Genomic DNA, 20913 nt, shown 5'->3' with positions numbered 1-20913 from the left:
AACTATTGATTAGTGCTTTAGAACTCAAGCTAGCTCTCTAGATGATCCCTGATCCTATACTGAAGCAGATTGGGAAGCCTGTATATTTATGGGAGACAGCTGAAAGAGGAGGAGATAGGGGAAAGATAAGGAGTAGCAACTTGTGAGGCAAATGCTGAAGTTGCAACCTGTATAAAAGAGGATCTTTAAAGCAGCTGCTACAGCACCACAAACCAGCCCAGCCCCAGCAGTTGGACTTGTCACAATTGTGGTGGGCAAGGCACTTCATTTTCTGCAGATTCCTGAAGGATAAGAGAACCCTCACCACCTGCTTTTACAAGTGGTTGGTTCATTGAAATACATAGGCCAACAGCTGGCTGGTTTACAAAACAGGACAGAAAACCCTTTATTTTTTTTTGGTGTTCCTAAAAAACCACATGGATTTATATCCAAATGACTTAATACACAACTAGAAAGCAGTAAGATATGGGAGTAATAAATGAAGTCCTACAGGTGCTTCAGATACCTTTGTTTCAAGACATCTAAGATAATCAACTCAGCACTGGCAGAATCTGCAGCTACAGGACCTCAACAGGATTCAGTTTGTCACTCTTCTGTATGTGGATTGTCAGAGCAGGCCAACTTCCCCAAACCAGAACTAGCTGAAGTTTTCAAAGGAAAAACTGTTAGCTTTAACTTTCCTAAAACAAAGATCTCGACTAACATACTCATTCCAGAAGACTTTAAGAAAAAGAATATCCTGTCTTGACAGTGTTTCAGTTTAACAAGAGACTTGTACAAACTACAAATTCACCCCATTTTAATAAAAAAAAAATTACATTACAATAACTGAATGATACTAAATAAAAAGGTGCGCAATGAATACTGCATACACTGTAAATAGTTGGCAAATTTATTCAAAAGGCAGGCTACAATTCAGTAATGGTGAAATGGAGTTTCCTCTCTACAGAATCAGTCCTCAGAGTCAGAAACCAGGGACAGCAAAAGCCTCCAGATGCAAGCTTTCATTTGTAGGAAAGACTCAGGAGTTCAACCAATATTCTGAGCTTCTCTTTCAGAAAGTGTTCTCCTCCCTACAAATTCACTGTTTTCAAGGTAAGCTATATACAGATCATGTTCTCATTCACAGTTTACAGAGCCTTGGATGCACAGAGCTTCTCAAAATCACAGTTTCTTTTGCCAGGTATTCTCAAACATCCACATTTTACAATCCATAGCATCCAAACTACTGGAATGTTGTAAAAGTGTATTACATTTTTGCATGACAACTTATCTGTAAAATCATACATACTTACTCAGAAAAACACACCAGACAGTCTTCAAGTGCAAAGGGCTCCTTCCAGCTCATGGGAGAGGATTACATGCCTAACCTGAAACCCTGCAGCAGTATATTCAAACCTCATGCTGTCCAGTGGGTTTTAACAGCCAGAACAACAGATTCAACAATGTCATTCAATGAATTAATCATGGCACATGTCAGTTTCAGTTGAAAATCCCAGGATCAACATAAGGATATGCAAGAAACTCCCCCAGTTTATTGCCTTCTGCATCATAATGGAGCATCCGAAAACAAACATCACAGAAGAAACAAGGATCCTCTGGTGCCAGACTGTCTCTGTTGGTTACCCACCTGCAGGTTACAAAACACAAGTGTTTTCTTATGAGTGCAACACACTTGCGGCAAACATCTCAACAGTTTACTCAGGACTAGGGATGGCAGCAACAAACATCAGTAATAATTTTATATACACAAGGTTCTACCTATATTGCATATCTCCTATCCCAGCATACAGCTCATTTCCAAAGTCCCCGCCCATTCCTTGTTAACCCCAGCAGCTCCAGCAGTACTTCCCGAGAAACTCCTCAAACCTCAAAACCTCCTCAAAGCGCATTAAAAAAAAAAAATAACAGGAATCTTCTGTCCACTCTGTGGCCACCTAAATAATAAATCTTTTTTTCCTTTAATACAAGAAACTCTGAAATGAAGCAGACATGTACTGACCCAAGCTCTTCTGAGTAATCAAAACCATCTAGGAGTCTAAAAGCAGGACCCAAATGATGCAGACAAGACCAGGTGAGGATTGCAGCACACTCCAGCAAGCACTGAAGTTAACGCGAACACAAGTTAACATGTACAAGGAGAGCCTGCCATGTCACTGAGTAATTAATTTATGATAGCACTCAAGAGGCCACAACAGCTGAAGGTCTCTGGTGATTACAGATGCTATCTGCACAGATTAGAACACACTGGACAGCCAGCCAAAGCAGCTCTGCTGTCTATGGTTTAGCATGTCCCCACTTAAGCTTAGTGCTTAATCCTGGTTTTAATTTAATGCATTTACATCACCTCTGGTAATGCCCTCCCCATCCCATCTTTCCCCCATATTGACCCTTTGGCTCCACCTCCCCTTATGGCCAAATGCCTTCACAGATGCCTTGTAAAGGCATCCTCAGGGCTCTGCTCAGAATGCTAGGATGGACTGCCATCTCAAGGGGAATTGGCTCTTTGCCTGATTCCAGGGAAGTCTAAGGCCAAACAAGCAAGACAATGAAGACACAGTGGCTGTGTCAAACAGAGGCTGAGTGCATTAAGTTGTCATGAGGGAAAAACAGGCAACCACTGTTTTTGCAAATAAATAATTCAGATCTATAAAATCATGGAGCCTAGCCTAGTCTTTAGAAAAATTTCTACTGTTTATTGAAAGTCTTGTCTTGTATCTAAATTAACATCACTAAAGTGTATAAAGATCATCAAATTCATATTCTGCTCTTTAAAGAGCAGAAAATCACAAAGAGTCCCTTCAAGAACAGCTGCAGAGCACACAGTTTTCAGGTTGAGGTTAGGAGTTTCCTGTGAGGCAAGTTAAATGCCTTTTAAAAATCTCTAGATTTTATTATATTAGAGTTAGACAGATCTACACCTGCACAGATGCTAGATTAAACAAAAGTATAATTTTGGTAAATTAAGTTGAAACACATCTTACAAAAGAGGAAAATGGAGCATTTTCCCTCAAAAGCAGGATTTTCGAAAGCAATTGATAAGATAGTCAAGCTCTAGATATGGAAAAGGGCATGAGCCAAATAATTAATCTTTTACTCATTTAGTTCTTATAAACTCCTGAATCAATTCCAAATGAACGCTACCTGCAGGAAGCCTCTTCCTGGTAAGAAAGAGGTCAACTGCTTGAAAAGTGAAGATTATTTTTATTATGAAATAAATACAGAGCTTTGATTTTTACTATTTTTTTTAAGTTAACAGCAGCACCTAGAAAGAATTAAGACAACAATGACATCAAGACTGTAGCATACCTTGCTGTATACATCTTGCACACAAAACATTTTCTGGTACATAGCCAATGTTTTTTGACCAGCAAGGGATATAGATTCCTATCCAAACAGTCATCATGATGAATAAGCCTTGAGGGAAATAAATAAATACAACACATACAATAAAGATGTTGCCATACTGAAATTTATCTGAACATAAGCACAGACATTGAAGTTAAGATATTATTTCAATTCCCATCTAAACTCCAACTGGACTTCTGCTTAACATTTCTTAACACAGATGAGGATCTGGAGATAGACTGCTAGTTGCACCATCTGTGGATTTTATGGTCACAAGTAAATTCAGTTTGTGCAGTAACACAGAAGTCTTCAGACCATCTCCTTTCTGTGGTCTTTTTAAAGCTATTATCTCCTACACAGACCAACAAACTACTGTCAGGTGACTCTTCAGATCATTTATGTGCAACATCTATGCTTTCCTCTAGGTTATGCTCCTTTTGGAAAGCACCATGTATTATCAATACTTTGATACATCAGGCTCCTGGGAACAGAAAATTACCTGTCACCCACTACAGACAACCACAGGAGTGCTCTCTCTAGTTATGCACTGAGCAAAGTGTACACAATAGTTCTACTCTTGATGTGGCTGCCACCTCATGGTCACTATCACATTCTCCTTCTCTTCCTGGCCTATCCATCTCAACCCACTATTTCCATTCCTCTATTATCAGTTCCTGCCCCTTAGCGTCAAGTTCAAACTAATTGCTCAGTTGAGTCCAGCCACAGCATACAACATTCTGCTCCCTGGTGCTCCACAATCAGTACGTAAATCTGCCACACATTTGCTCTATGTAGAAAGATCTTGACACTGCGGTTGCCATTCCTGTTACACAGCAGTCACAGCACACTAATTGCAAAGTAGTCTTTGTACACAAATTAAAAATAAAAAAGCAAGGAAAATTACTCTCCTTTTTTCAGAGATACTCCCATGTATATGGAAGAAAAATTTAAGCTCTGCAGAAGGCAGCAGAATAATCTTAAAGCAAGTAAGTTAGTCTAACAAACATTCAGCATTAATGTCTGAAGTTTGTCCAGAGAAGGCTTACTTTCATTTCCCAAGGACTCCCAAAAAATAGCTACTTACCTTATATCTGTGATTATAACGATATGTTCACAGTTCCCTTGGTGACAGTAAAGGTATGGAAAGCCAATTTTGAGATATAAATCATTAAATACATAGTCCTCCATCTTAACAGACTGAAGATTTTCATAGCCTCTGTCATGAGATTCTGACCACTCTATAATTGTTCTGAAAACAGAAAAGCCATCAGCACAGCAAAGCTATGAACATGGAATACAGAGAAAAAGATCACTTGGGGACATGCAAAATACTTCAATGAGAATGGTTAAATGATGGAAATCAAAACAGTTCACAACATTTGGTAGTAATTTAAGGTGACTTTACAGCAATACTACAACACCATAGAACTGTTCACTGCTTTTGTAGAACATCTGCCTTTCAGTCCTCACCAGGCAGCTCCCTGAGAAGGTTTAGTTGTGTATGCTCCTGATGGCACCCATCCAGGTCAGACTGTTTGCAGCACAATATTTCTTAAGTCAAATAATTCAAGTTACTAGCAGGTTATTTTACCCCCTTGGTCAATGACTTCATTTTAAAGTATTAAAAGCGCTTTTTTTTTAAATTTTGTTTTTTTGTCAAGGAGAAACATAAAGCTGACAAGTGCACTTACATTTCCAAAATTCAGCACTGGCTACTGTAAATTTCTTTTTAGCTTTTTAGCTTTTGAGCACACTCCTACACACAAGACATCTAACTCTGCAAGCTATGTATGTGTAGGCTATGGCAAGCCCTTCTGTGAAGACAATTGTTCACAGACAGAAAGACAGGAAGTAAAGTATTAATTTCCCTGAAGTTTCATACAAAGTCTGTCAGAACAACAGGGTCCAACAGAGTCAGTTCTTCCATACCAACCATTTTAAACATTTTGATCTCCTAAATCTCACTAGCATATCAGCAAGACCATGTTTCCGTAAAATATCAAATTCCTTTTCTGATCAGTCACATAGACCTCATGGTGACTTTACAATTAAGGCATTCACCATATTTTCACGACTGAGCAGGAAAACTACTGCCACACAGCTGAGCTTCTTGTCTTTCTGGCACATCTTCTACCTCACAGGCAAGTCTTTTGATTCCCATCACAAGCAGGGAAGGTACTTAAAAACCCAGTACAAAATGGCACCTGTCACTTTACACAGAAATCTGATCTCAACTAGAGCAAAACAGCATTTGCAGGTTAAAAAATGGATTCATACTCTTTTCAAAAGGGAAGCGAATGGAAGGAGTAGGTAGAGTGAGTAAAGTTAAACTTCTCTGTAAAAACCAATTCATCATGGAAAAACAGCAGGAAAAGTCCATTCCAGCTTAATACTCTAGACATCCCAGTATCTGCAACACCACAAGTCATAAACAAAATGAAACCAATTTTATGTTCCTTAAGGTTTTCCTTAGTCAACAAATACCATACCTGCTCAAATCTCTGCACTCTGGGTATCTTTTATCATTATAGAAGATGCCTTCGAAATAGAAGAAGGCAGACTTGTAGAGATCCTGAGAGACAGAGAGAGAAGTCTCCATTGGTGTTATGAGAGAATAAACAACTTAAACAAGAACATGTCAAAAATCCAAGTATTTTAGGTATCTAAATTATATTAAGAGAGATCATTCTACAGGTGTCTAAGAAAAATTCTGCTCTGATTGTAGATGCTGATGTGACAGCTAGGCGCATATGATTGCTAACTATGAGCTACTCTGCTGATATTGTTCTCAAGCCATTACAGGTTACTTTAATACTCTTCTCTTATTTCCATCCCCATCAGAGAAATTATGGACTTCTACAAAAACAAAGAACAAGAACATATGCATCACTGCACAATCTCAGTAATTGCAAGGCACTGACTTTAAAAAATAATAATATTTTAAAAAATTAGCAAGATGCACTGTGTTTACTTTGGGTGGCTACCAGATACCTATCCATCTGCTCTCTCACTCCTCTTTCTTAGCAGGACTGGGAAAACAAAGACAAGCAAGCTCATGGGTTCAGATAAAGGCAGTTAAATGAGAAAAAGCAAAAGCTGCATACAGAAGCAAAGCAAAAGAAAAGACGATTTATCCCCTATTTCCCAGCAGTAGGTGATGGTCAGGCATTGGAATAAGCTGCTCAGGGATGTGATGAAATCACCATCCCTGGGAATGTTGAAAAGCTGTATGAATGTGGCACTCAGGTGTAGCTGTGCATGCATGCCCTGCACGTGTGCAGGGGACAAGACTTCAATAATTCTCTATCATCTCAGTAAGAAGTATTTTGTGCTCTGAGCAAATGCACAGAGAGTTAATGTGGTATGGAGTTAGCTTTCCTCTCAGCAGCCCCTGTGTGTGCTCTGCATTTTTGGCAAAGGGAAGTCAATACACCAGTGTTTTGGCTACTGCTGAGGAGTGCTTGCACAGCTTCAAGGCTGTCTCTCCAAGTCTCCCCAAGAGCAGTGGGCTGGGGCTGGGTGAGAGGCTGAGAGGGAATGTAGCGGGGACAGCTGACCCAAACTGACCCAAAGGACATCCCACATCATATGATGCTGCACTCAGCAATAAAGCTGGAGGAAAAGAGGAAGGGGCCATTCACGGTGAAAGCATTTGTCTTCCAAAGCAGCCACTGTGCATGCTGAGGCCCCAAAAAGCAGTTGGAATAGAATCATAGAATAGAATCATCAAGGTTGTAAAAGACCTCTGAGATCATCAAGTCCAACCATTAGTCCCAAGTGCCACATCCACACATTTTTGAACACTTTCATGGCTGATGATTCCACCACTTCCATGACTAGCCTGTTACAATGTCTGATCACCCTTGCAGTGAAGAAATGTTTCCTAATATCCAATCTAAACCTTCTTTGGTGCAATTTGAGGCCATTTCCTTTCATCCTGTCTCTTGTTACCCAGGAGAACTGACCCCTGACCTGGCTACACCCTCTTCTCCCTCCTTTCAGATAGCTCTAGAGAGTGATAATGTCTCCCTTGAGCCTCCTTTTCTCCCTCAGCCACGCTTCAAGGACTCAATAAAGATTCATTTTTTATTCTATATGAGAAAACCATATGACAACCAGGCACTCTCCATCATCAGACCAGTCTGGGATGCTCATTTGTGCCCAGAGGTCTCTTTGAGCTATTAAATCTAGGCTGCCAAAACACAGGAAAAGCAGACACTGCTTTTCCAAAGACAGGACTTCTCAGATGACCTGCATAAAGACACAGTAGTAGGAAGGTGCTTTACATTCAGCTGCTTTGATTCACTTCTGCTACCGTTACCCTCTCTGCTGCTGACACAAAACTGGAAGGAGTGGCTGATACACCAGATGATCCTGTTGCCAGACAGGAGGATATTAACAGCCCAGAGAAATGGGCCAACAAGAACTTGGTGAGGTTGAGCAAGGAGAAGTGCAAGGTCTTGCCCCTGGGGATAAACAAGCTGATGCTCCACTCTATGCTGAGGGTCACTCAGCTGGAGAACAGCTTGGCAAAAAGGACCCAGGGATCCTGGTAGATCCCAAACTGAGCATGAAGCAACAACGTGCCCTTTCAGCAAAGACAGCCAACGGAGCAGATGGGATCCTGTGCTGAATTAGATAATATACCACCACCAGGTCAAGGGAGGCAATCCTTCAGTTCTCCTCAACACTAGTAAGGCCTTACCTAAAGGCCTGTCTTCAATTCTTGACTGGTGAGTAGAAAGGAGACATGGATACACTGGAGAAAGAGTCCCACAGGGGCCATGAAGATGAAGGGACAGCAGCATCTCTCCTAAAAGCAGTGGTTGAGAGAGCTGTGAGTTAGAATCCTAAAGAGAAAGCTCAGGTAGGGGAATCTCATTAACATATATAATACCTCTAAGGAGGGTGCAAAGACAATGGAGCCAGGCTCATTTTAGCAGTCCCAAGTGACAGGATCAGAGTCAATAAGCACAAACTGAAACACATGCAGCTCCCCCTGAACCTCAAGAAATGCTTTACTAACACAGGTGACTGAACACTGACAGAGGCTGTCCAAGGAGGTTTTGCAACCTCCATCATTGGAGATATGCAAAAAACGTCAGGATATGGTCATGGACAACCGCCTTGAGAAGAGGGCCTTGCTTGAGCAGAGGGAGTAGACCAGATGACCTCCACAAATCTCTTTTAATGTAAACCATTCTGTGATGTGACATATAATTATATGTCATATGATGTATAATCAAAATTATTTCATTTCAGTATTTTCAACTAGATGACTTGTTTTGCTTATACCCAGAGAATACGTAACAACTTTGGGAGAGAAGAATAATCTTCATACCTACATTTCATTGGCATCCAGTAGCAAACAACAAAGCACAGTGGGATGATATAGCTTATTATCATTAGTGGGATTAAGCTATTACCTCTGATGTTTCAGAATACAGCTCAAAATAAAATTAGTTCACAGGAATATATCTACGCAAAACTCACTGCTTGTGTTTCTATTTCCTAGTAGTAGGAATGATGATGTTTTCCTTGATATTGCACAAAACAAGTCATCTTGGTAATGCCACTATGAAGTATTTACTTGCAGTGCAACCAACAGGCAGAACCAATGCAGCTGAATTTAGTGCTGAAGAAAAAACAACAAAACAAAACTCTGCCTCTCTTTCTATGTTTTCAAGACTCCTATACAGGTAGAGGGCTCCACATAGAAAGTTTTACCTTGCTGACATGCTCTGGTGCTTGATCTGGCTGACTGCTGAACTCACCACCTATCTGGAGGTCACTGACGCAGGAAATCGAGTCTCTCAGCTCAGTGAGCTTCTGGCTGCCCAGTACAAGGACTGTTTGGTAGGGTTTGTGATCTTTATGCTACAAAGAACACAGAATACAAACTCCAGATAAATTATTACTTGTCAGCATCAGCACTGCTCTTCATTTGACAGCTTAAGGTCATTACTGGCAGCATCTGGCATATCGCTTCTCTGAACAGCATCTTACCAGAGCCTCTCCTAAGACCGATACTTAATAGTTTTATTCAGGAACTCAAATGTTACATATGAGTTACATTTCAAATATTACATTCTCCACCAGAGTTACATGCTACTCTTCAAATGTGACATTCTCCACCAGAAGGTGCAGAAAAGACAGAAAGTCTGAGCTCACTTACACCAAATCAAGAAAAAATACTTTAGCTTTCATGTATTTATTTTCAGGTTTTGAGTTTTCTGTAAAATAAACTAACTACTGTGTAATTATTGTAAAATTTTTGTTATAGAAACCACTAACAGAATGAAAGCCAGATTCTGAAAAAGCCATAAGAAATTATCAGAGTTGAAGAGTTTACCACATGTTATCAGTAGACTCACTGATTTTTACTGCTTGGGAGAGCAACACATTACCTGAATAGGAAAGAATACTACCCAGTGAATTTCATACCAACCTTCTGAAATATAACAGGATAAAAGATGTTCAGCGTTAAAAGTAGTTCACCCTCCTCAACTAGATCTGTTGGATTGTCTGGCCTCTTTCCAGTTGCATGTGACTCCTAGAAAAACATACACACACACATGCATATATATATTATACTGGCAAACATATATATATTTAAAGATATAAAAAATATTTATATATGTATACACACACACATAATAAACACTGGGCAACAGTCTGAGAAATGCTGAGAAATGCTAACTCATTTTTGACTATGTAGCCTTCTGAGTTGAAAACAGCTTACATTTTCCAAAGTGGAAAAGTGAGAAACTGCTCCAATTACCAACTGTAAGCATGTTCCTTCGTTTCTCAGCTTTGTTGAAATGCTCTTTGAATGTTTTCATATGTAAAGGAGGATTGTAATCCTTAATATGGGAAACACTAATCTAGAAAATATACACAGAATGAAATACATGAAAATTACAGTCAGTGCAACACTTCTTCTTATTAGGAAAGCTAGACATAGCTGGCGGCCACAATTTCTCCAAAATCAAAACCCAAAACCTATCACTGCCCTTGCCACAGTACTGTGTTTTAGAAAAGAAGTAAATGATCCCTACATTTCCACCTGCTTCGTGTTTAAGACACAGCCCAGCTGTGAAAATGAGGGAAGGTACTTTTCTGTGGCCATTTCCTCCTTTTCCAATGAATCAAGAGTGTGCTCCTGCACAAACACCTCCCACCAGCATAGAGTATTCTTCAGATTTAGTAACAGGAATTTGTACTCCTGTGAGATGCAGAGATATTTGTGCTTTCTGCCTCACACCTGCCTTATTCATGTGACACATTTTGAACTCATGTATTTTACTGCTCTCCTCCTGTATGAAGGCATTGTGGTCCCAGCCACAGAATTACAGCTCTGACTTAAAGAATGCAATAAATTACCATGTGCTCATTCTTGCAATGAATACAGCAGTACTCATTGAAACCCTTTACGAAGGTTTCTGTTGCTAATATTTTCTCAGATATTCCCCAGACTAAGAGCCCAGCAGAGTAGTTGCATCATGTTGTTTACATAATGTGCCTGGGTCTCTGAACAGCTGAAACATGATAACTCACAACAGACCAGGAAACCTCAAGGGGAAAAAAAGTCTAATGGTCACATGAGGATCTTACTCACTACACTTATGTCCCTAATTTTTGCAGCAGTTAAAGCCATAGACTCCAGCACTTCAGTGTCCCTGAAAGAGTTCAAAGAATGTGCATATGGGGTGTTTAGGGACACAGTTTAGTGATGGATCTGGCAGTGCTAAGATAATGGTAGGGTTCAACAATCCTAAAGGTCTTTTAACTTTAATGGTTCTATGAGCATTTATGAAATGAGGTTTTGCTGTTTATGACTACAGTGGTTAAGAAGAAATCATTAAAAAAACCCAAACCTATTAAGCACAGTTAAAAAATTCCAATAAGGTTTTTCAGGGATTGATGACTACACTCTTGGTGCCTGGCAGTTCAAAATGGCTGAAAAAATTCAGTTTGCAAAGCTCAGAATTAGGAATTTACCACCACTATTACTGTTGTCTTCTCTCAGCCCTGAAACTAGCTCAAAATCATTCACACACTGAAGCTTAGTTTCCAACATTAGACTCCAGGAGCAAAACCATTACACATTTTGTCTAGCTCTATGTCTAGCTGTAAGTTCACAGCACTTTTTAAAAAAAGCAGTAATATAGTGGCAACGCGAGAGAGTTCCTCCCTAAGTACAACCAGTATTAACAGACAGTAAAGAGCAGACTTCCTGTCCTATCTTTCTATAAAATCTCTTTATCTTTAATCGTTACTGGCAAACTTGCATCTGCAAACATTTTCAGTGTACATTTCATAGTGATAAATAAAAAAACAACCAGAAGTTGGATTTTGACTGTCTTGAGAGCCTATAAGATGACAGGCAACTTACCATCTCATAGGTAAGAGTTTCTTGTCTGCAAGCCCGATCCACAATAATTTTTTCTTCTCTCCTTTCTAAGGCCTTCTTTCTAATTCTGAGGGGCAGGAACACAAGACAAAATTTCATTCAACAATTTCCATGTAGAATTTCAAGAATTTCATATATTTAAATGACACAAGCTACACCAGAGCAGCTTTCAAAGAGCAGGATTCCTGTTTGTCTTAGTGGGACAGACTAACTTAAAATACTCATCTTCTGACTCTCATAAAACCTGATAGTGCACAGGCCAGCTTGTGGATTTCAGCATGTAGGCTTTTTCCCCCTCATGTGCAAATGACATGTTGTTTGTGAGCAATTTTACACTCACTACAAAAAACTACAAAATGTTGTTTGAAGAGATTGTCCTAGGACAAAACACTTTGCAACCTTTGAAGAAATTGTTTCAACAATTCTTTCCATTTCAAAAAAAAAGAATTCATGTTCAAGCAAAACACAAGGAAAGAAACAACCCATAAATACTCTTTCTCAGCCCCATAGCATAGACATTTTAGAAAACCCAAAAACAAACCTTCATTATCAGTTGTAGAAGAAAGAATATCATACGTAGAATACTTACTAAATTACATGTATTTAACCACTGCATGTACACCCAATCCTTACCATCCAGGAAAAGTTTACTTATCCTCCAGACCTCTCCACAAGTGTTTTCAGTAACAATCAGGCTTAACACTGATTACAATTCTAAACACATTTCTTTACATTAGTGCTATATAAAGCGCAGCAAAGACCTGAACTGGCCAAGTTTGCCAACTGATAGAAACCTTACAAATACTGGTTATTCTCTGGAATGTAGCAGTTTATCAACAAATTCCATGAACAAAAGAAAACTCAACAAAACAGAGTGGGCTCAGATAAAGATGTTATCTGGATGCAGCATCAGTCCTTACAGTCTGGCTGTTACAGCATGATTGCGAGTTACTAGAGGTACGAGAAAAGTTTATTTGGAGGAACCTCACACACATGATTATCAGAAGGCCCCTGCAGACTCCTAACTTAGGCACTACTTCAGAAGCACCTACATCCAGAAATCCTTTTCCAATAATAAGGAAGGCATATTGTGTATATCTTAATAAAATAGTTCCTAAGCAACATTCAGAAGACTCATATCAATTATGCTAACATAAGCTGGTGTTTCCACCCTTATGGTATTTTTGTACAGTGTTTCAGAAAGCATTGCCTGTAAAGGGAACAAGCAGCCAGCCAAACTTCCGTTCTGATTTTTCCCCCCACCCAAAATAAGGGTATTGTGAGAGCACTGTAACAGCATACCGAAGAGTGAGCAGACTGCTATCTTCAGGAATAACATCTGAGTCCTCTTCTTTTTCAGAAGACATTAACATATCAATGCTAGAACAATAAAAAATAACAAATAGAATCACAGAATCACAGAACAGTTTGGGTTGGAAGAGACTTTAAAAGATCATTTTGTTCCATTCCCCCCCATCAGCATTGGCAGGGACACCTTTCACTGGACCACGTTGCTCAGGGGCACATCCAACCTGGTCTTGAACACTTCTAGGAATGTAGCATCCACAAATTCTCTAGGCAACCTATTCCACTGCTCACCACTCTACTAAGTAAAAACTTTCTACCTGATATCTAATCTAAATCTAGAGCTATCCTCTATGGACACAGCAGTGATTTCTCACTGTCTCTGTAGAAGTATGAGAGGCAGGAACCTGGAGGTGGTTTCACCACCTGGTCCCTTTTATGAGTTCCCATTTCAGGTTGTGCACTGCAGCACACCAGATTCACAGGAATCATCATATCTACATGCCCCCCTTCTGCAGTCCTTCCCAGAAGCATTTTGCATTAATCACAACAGAATTTTATTCAGCTTAAAAATAGTCTGAGGAAAAAATATTTAAAATAAAGAACCTGCTTTCAATCAGACTTTATTGCTTTTGTCTCTCCGCTTTTGCAGACCATTTAAAGGCAGAGATTACTCCAATGCCTGCAGTTTAAATCCCAGCAAACTCTTGAGCAAACCCATCTCTTTATGGGACAAAATTACCACTGGTGAAGTCCAGGAAAACCTTTTGGACTGTACCATTTATCTTTAATAACATTTATGATTTCATTATTTTCTTTTTCATTATAATCTTATAACATTCCCGATGTCAACAATAATATCACTACAGTAATGAACAACCCTTTGGAGTGGAACTGCATACAAATACAAAGTAATTCAGAGATAGAAATCTGGAATCAGCTGTTACCTGCTAACAATAAGTAGTAAAAGTCAGAGACAAAATTTTGATTGTGAATAGATGGCTTTGCTCTGATGAGCCAATAAAGTCATTCTGTATTGACAGTAATATGAATTTACTATTGTTTAGTTACTTACCATTCAGCAACATACAAAATTTTAAACTTTCTTAAGTTTCACAGTTTTCATCTCAAAATATTTTTTTAAATATTTTGAATGGTATTCTTCCAGAAGCATCATTTTAAAAGGAACTTTGCAGTAATGAGCCACAACCTGCTGGAAACAGAATGGACCTTATCCTTAGATTCCCACTTGAAGTGCAGGCAGAGACAGCCAAGTTAGTCCTGTGTCAAACACAGACTGAAACACAGCTGAGAAATATTAATCTAACTAACAGAAAGATGGAGAACAGCACTTTGGAGAACACAGTTCTACCTTTTAGATGGGCCTGTTCTCCAGGCAGCATAGTGGTGTGTTATGAAAAGCCCACATAATCAAGTAAAGGATATCCCCTGACAGACAAATCAACTCACAACTGACCCTTTCTGTAAAACTGACAATATGACCAAATTATTTATCCAAAGTCTCCTGGCACGTGGATCAGCGATCCCATTCACCAAAGAGTCCAAGTCACTTGAATATGTATAATATTCATATAAATATACCATTTTGAGGAAATAACTTTGTATTTAGTTCTTTAAACATCACAGGAATTATATGCAGGATCTGAAAATGTTTATTATCTACCATTGTGAAGTTTCACTCACATGAAAGATGATAGTTCCCCATTTCCCTTCTGTGCCATAACCCACCAACAATATGTCAGAACTTGCTAACAACACCTGTGTTTTTCTTTCTTCCCATAGCCCTAGCTGGGATCCCTGACTGCGCTATCACACCATGAACATTAATTAAAACTAACATCCCCAGAAAAGCTGCTACAAAGAGACACTATGTAAAATATTTGACATTAGAACTGCTTTCTCTTTTTCCTTGTGAGGACTGAAGCTAGTTATTCTGAAGGGATACACTGAAGCCCTGACAAGTTCCACGGAGTCTTGCAACCACTGGTACTGCCACTTCTCACTCCTGAAAAGTCAGAAACTCTCAGTTTCTGAAGGAAAAGCAGAGCACCTTTTTTAGTATTGAAAGTCAGTCAGTTAATTACATATATCACTGTATCACATGCACTGAATTTTTGAAAGGCTTTGCTGTGTGGCCTTACACACAGGCCATGCTGGAACTCCCCCTGCGTAACTCCACTGCTGCCAGTGGAACCACATAAACAATACTTGGTCCATGGTCCTGAGGAAGCCAGGCTTTACAAACAGGAATTATATGCTGATCCTCCAGAAATTAAGGCTAAGTTACTGTCAGACACCTAAGACTTGGAAGTGTGCACAATACAGAGTTTTCACTAGGAACACCTCACTCCTGACTGCCACAAGCTTGGGATCCTACTGCATCCCCACAGAGACTATTCCCTGCAAGCACGGATTAAATTTATGTCCCCTACAAAGATATTTTTAGGCGACCAGAAATAAAAAGGCCAAAGAGAACTCTCTGGAAATGTAGACTTGGAAGCAGACTACCAATTAAGTCTTCAAAGTCTGTGACTTTACTTTTCTCAGAATATTTTAGCAGCACAACAAGTTTTCTCTTTTAGAAATTCAAAGATATTTTAGTATTTGACCTGATACTTTATAATAAGCAGTTCCAGCGTTCATATTACTCTTTATATTGAATATATTTTAAAGGTAGTACTTTCATCACCTTTGAGACACTAATACCACAAGACACTAAATACTAATACCTTAAGATGTTAATGCTAGCTTAATGCAGCTTTATAACACGTCCCAAGAGATATTTACAACTATCCCTTCTAATAAAAAAAGAAGGTGAACTAGGGCTGAAGTTGAATAAGGTACCTGCAAGTCTCACCTCTCTGGACCTACCTAAAACCCACAATGATCTGAGGCTTAGCCTGCCCTATACATGCAAGCAACACATCATACAGAAGAAAAAATAGAATAACATAACTCAACATCTCCAGCATTCAAGGACTTCAGTCACTCAAGCATCAATTATGAATACCAGGGTAAACTCCTTTGCTCACAGACTCATGAGGCATTTGAAAAAAACCTAGAATTTTACTCTTTTGACCTTGGTTATTTAAGAGAATTACTGCTGGAATCTTCCAGATAAAGACACAATTTCACACTTGTTTAAGATCTGATGAAAACATGAGCAATCTCTGTATTGATTTTCAGCATACCACTTGTGCAATATGCAAGGCATTCTTACTGAGTCAATGCAAGTGAGGGAAGACACAAATTTTTTCTTGCATTCTGTTTGCAGAAATGTATTACAGAAAGAAAATAGAATAAAATAATAATAATAAACAAAAACAAGCAAAACAACAACAAAAATGAACCAACAAATAAACAAAACCCCCACCAAATAAACAAAAATTTAAAAACAAATAAACAAAATCCCCCCAAAAAAACAATAAGCCCAAAAACCAAATCAAACAGCAACAAAAAATCCCCCCAAAAAACCCCAAACAACAACCAAAAAAAAAAAAGAAACACGAAAAACAAACACAAAAAAAACCAAACCTAAACCAACCAACCAACAAAAACCTCGCAATAACCACATTGCACTGGAGTGCTCAAAGAGTTAAATAGCATTTAAACATTATACCATTTCTCCTCACCAGAAGTATCTACATTGTCTGAAATACTTAAATGTACACTATGTCACTACTCTAAAAACAGATTTAATGATGGATATTGAAAAACTTCATCCTGAATCCATGAAAGATTATTTTAATCCAACACAATTTTAAAAATAGATGTAGGGGTATCCATGTCTTCCTATCTCTCTTCTACCCAAAGAAAATTTACTTAATTTGTCAGAAGTTTCCTTAGAAGTAGAGTCAGAAAAATCTGTGTTTATATCCATTATGTGGTCATTTCAACACTTACAAAGTTATATTTACACCAGTAATAAATGTGATCCCATGATATCACAGAACAGATCTTGGTGTAGCCCAATGTTCTCGTCTCTCCTCAAGAGAGGAGTATGAGCAGCTCAGAGCAGGTGAGTGAAAGTGATCAGAGGTAGCGATTTGAGGGTGGCAAATGTTGAGGAGAGACTCAAGAGGCTTGGGCTATTTAATTTAAAAGCAAAAGCACATGGAGATTACAGATTGGGATTTCTACTCTGAATAGGGGAAAGGTCACATCACAATGAGCAGTTTTAGCTTGTTCTCCTGCAAAGCCAACAAAAGGCTGCCAGATGATCAGTTCTGTCTCCTTCATGATCACCAGTCTTTTTCTCTTTCCCAAATGATCACTGTTCACAATACACTCAGCCTCATGCAGACAGCATTGCTCTGTAACACCAGCAGATGCAGACAGCAAGTGAAATGCAGCAGGTGTAAACTGAAGTAAGCAGAACAGAAGAAAAAAGCAGGAGGAATGTCGGGGAAAATAAAGAAACTGAAGGAAAAACTCCTTGGAGTTCAAGTGAAAACAGCAAATGGTTCAGACAACACAGCAGCCACAGAGAATAAGGCACAGCAAAGGAGCAATCAGGGACCATCTACACTGTAAGAGCTTACAGAGTAATTGTCACAGTTTTTGCTACACCAGGATACTTTTTTTTTCCTTAAACCAACATGATCTGTTTTTACTAAGTACAGTAATGGTAAAAATTTATGCTAGTCACCAGAACTGTGACAGGTGAAGCACAAAGCTATACAGATAGGATCAGAAATATGACATGTCTTCCTTACTGACAGACTACAGATAATTCCTGTGATGCTTTCTACAGGAATTACTGCCTGAAATCAGGCCTTTTTCTACAGGTGAAGGACAATTCTCACTACCCACATGACCAGAAAGCCTTCCAGCCATGGTGTGTTAGATTTGCTCCTGCTTTAACACCCACAAAACATTTACACACCTCTGACTTCACCACCAGCTCAGGAAAAACAAGTCAGTGGAGGCTAAGGACCAAGAGACATTCAACAGGTATGCAGCCAGCTACCTGAACTACTCTAAATGATGTTTTTAAGAGATTCAAACTAAAAGAGTGTAGGCCTAGATTAGTATTAGGAAGAGGTTCTCTGATGTGAGGGTGTTGAGGCACTGGAACAGGTTGCCCAGAGAAGCTGTGGATGCCCATCCCTGGCAGCGTTCAAGGCCAGGTTGGATGGGCTTTGAGCAACCTGCTCTAGTGAAAAGTGCTCCTGCCCACAGCAGGGGGATTGGAAGATGATCTTTAAAGTCCCTTCCAATTTTATGATTTTAAGATTTTATGATTCTTTATTAATACAAACAGATTCCTGGCTTATTTCTTCATATAAGGTATAAGTTTCATTGTACAACTGCGGCCTCCTAAAACCACCACAATGTTCAGGTACCTTTAAGTAATTAACCAGTACATTTGCTAAATGTTTACCCATGTAAATTTAAGTGCCAAACTGTTTATTCAAATTCACGGATGTAACAAAGTTCCCACAACTGGAGCACTACCCTCCAGAAAAACTGTTCGCCTTTGCAGCATTTTCGGCTTGCAAAGATGTTGGTGACCAACTCTCCATAAGGAACTGTACTACAGGAGCAGGAATATCCAGCACAAACGAGAAAGGAGCAAATTGAGAACGGGTACTAGGAAGAAATTCTTTTACTGTGAGGGTGGTGAGGCACTGGAACAGGTTGTCCAGAGAAGTTGTGGATACTGGAAGCCTGGCAGTGTTCATGGCCAGGCTGGACAGAGGTCTTAGCGATTTGGTCTAGTGGAATGTGTCCCTGGGCATGGCATCGGGCTATATGGTTTAAGTCCATTCCAACCCCCTGACAGTGTATGACTCTGTGTGCAGCTAGCTACCCGACAGCATAAGACTCAGTATTTGCTCGGGAAATAGAAACAAACACGTGCCACAGGCCCGGAAGGGGCTGCTATGAAGCGCTTTTGGCCGAGCACCTTCCGCCTCTCCCGAGGCGCCGCCGCGGCATCCGGCGGCAGCAGCCGCCACCTCCCCGGCCCAGCGGCGCCGCCCGGCAGCGGAGCCGCGACCCGGCCCCGGAGCCGCGGCCCGGCCCGCGCCGCCGGCCTTGCCCACCTGCAGACGGCGCGCAGCTCGGCCGCCGTGCCCGCCGCGCAGCCCAGCGCCGCCGCCACCGCCGCGTCCGCCTCCTCGTCCTCCGCCGCCGCCGCCAGCGAGAGGTCGGGCGGCCCCAGCAGCCGCCGCCAGCCGAGGCCCAGGGCGCCCACGGGGAAGGAGCGCGTGTACAGCTCCGCCGCCTCGTACTCGGGCGCCGCCGCCATGGCCGCCATGGCCGCCGGAGCCCGCCCCGCTCCGGCCCGCCAGGCGCGTCACGGGCCAGGGCCGCGGGCGGGCCCGAGCGGGGCTGCGCGTCACCGGGAGAGCCGCTGCGGAGCCTCGCCTGTTTCCCTGGCGGGGCACAGCGGGCAGCCTGCGCTAGGGAGAGACCAGTTCCCAAAACAAAACCAAAAATTAAAAAAAAATAAAACACACACACACACACACACACAAAAAAAAAAAAAACCAACCAAAAAAAAACCCACCAAAAAACCCAACAAACAACCCCCCAAAAAAACCAACCAAAACCCCCCCCCACAATGCAAAACAAAACAAAAAAACAAAATAAAACAACAACAACAAAAAAACCACAAACCACAAAACCAACCAAACAAAAAAGCCCAAACAAACAAAACAAAATATTGGCATAGCTTAAGGCTGTCCTCTCATTCTGCCACTTGTTATCTGGGGGAAAAGACCTATCCCCACCTGGCTACAAACTCCTTTGATACGCCTATTCTCCTCCCAAATGCTTTGGTACAATGAAGAAGGCTAATGAGATACATAAACCTTTTACCTAACACTGCTCACACCAGCACTTAAAAAGGATATACATGTGCCAACCATCTGGGAATTCCCCACTGAAGTAGTGTGACAAAGCTGACATGAGCACAACGTGCTAAGGAGGACAGCAGAAGTAAATCTGGATTGCCCTAAGCTGATATACCTGATACACATACCCATTGAACCACAGCCTTTGCAGTTGCTTCGAGACAAAATATTAATGGAATCAGAGAATCAAAGTATGGATTGAGTTCAAAGGGAGCTTAAAGATCATCTAGTTACAAAACTCATTGCTGCGAACAGGGATACCTTCTAGTGGAACAGATTGCTCAAAGCCCTGTCCAGCCTGGTCTTGGACAATAGCAGGGATGGGACATCCACAACTTTTCTGGTCATACTGCTCCAGCGCTTAGCCCTCACAGTAAAGAATTCATCCTAACATCTAATCTAAACTTGCCTTCTTTCAATTTAAAACTACTGCCTCTTGTCTTGTCACTATCTGCCTTTATAAAAGCTGGTTTTCCTCTTCCTAAATACCTCTAGTACCTTGAGGTACTCGAAGACCATAGTGAAGTCTCCCTGAAACCCTCTCTTCTCCATAGACAACAACTATTAACAACTCCAGCTATCTCAGCTATTCCTCTCACTTATCTATGTAGGAAACTAATGCTGGGAAGTGTATTATCAGATGGTGTTGAAGCAAAGGGTGAAGATAAAACTGAAAAAGTTCATGAAAGGAGGCTAGGTTTTTGCATGCTATATGGAATGGGCAGAATGCTGAGAGAAGGTTATGGGATTTGCCTGCAAGTTTCACAAAGCAAAGTGGTATAGGGGGAGTTAAAAATGTAAGAAAGCTCAGCCAGAGCATATTTTGCTTTGCTTAGCAATAACAACGTGGCCTAGAGCCCTTATACCTCCACCAGTTATATTTAGATTTGCACTGCATTTCAATGCTGATTTTTTTTATTAGCTCTCATTAACTTCTGCCTCTTAATTGTAGTTATTATTCTTCAT

The 20913-nt window shown here is 40.5% G+C and overlaps 1 protein-coding gene across 1 annotated transcript; it reads right to left on the bottom strand.

Annotated features, from left to right (window-relative positions):
• Positions 1-869: 869 nt before the first annotated feature.
• SNAPC3 (small nuclear RNA activating complex polypeptide 3) lies at positions 870-19522 on the bottom strand. The gene is made up of 9 exons (XM_030257935.4): positions 19135-19522; positions 13064-13141; positions 11744-11828; positions 9797-9901; positions 9076-9225; positions 5838-5920; positions 4433-4597; positions 3310-3417; positions 870-1630 (listed from the first exon to the last, which is right to left on the bottom strand). The coding sequence occupies exons 1-9, from the start codon at positions 19347-19349 to the stop codon at positions 1483-1485; spliced, it is 1137 nt and encodes a 378-aa protein (XP_030113795.1). The 5' UTR covers positions 19350-19522; the 3' UTR covers positions 870-1482.
• Positions 19523-20913: the final 1391 nt, after the last annotated feature.

Source organism: Taeniopygia guttata, chromosome Z (assembly GCF_048771995.1).
Source record: "Taeniopygia guttata chromosome Z, bTaeGut7.mat, whole genome shotgun sequence".
NCBI classification, from domain to species: domain Eukaryota; kingdom Metazoa; phylum Chordata; class Aves; order Passeriformes; family Estrildidae; genus Taeniopygia; species Taeniopygia guttata.
This window is presented reverse-complemented; position numbering and strand designations above follow the sequence as displayed.

Bases quoted from the DNA above. Each gene is read 5' to 3' on its own strand.
- SNAPC3 (XM_030257935.4), bottom strand. From the start codon at position 19,349: ATGGCGGCCATGGCGGCGGCGCCCGAGTACGAGGCGGCGGAGCTGTAC. The intron at 11,829-13,063 runs GTATGCTGTTAC...CCTGCCCCTCAG, and splicing joins AGCAGTCTGCTCACTCTTCG to AATTAGAAAGAAGGCCTTAG. The intron at 5,921-9,075 runs GTAAAACTTTCT...TCTGTCTCTCAG, and splicing joins CACCAGAGCATGTCAGCAAG to GATCTCTACAAGTCTGCCTT.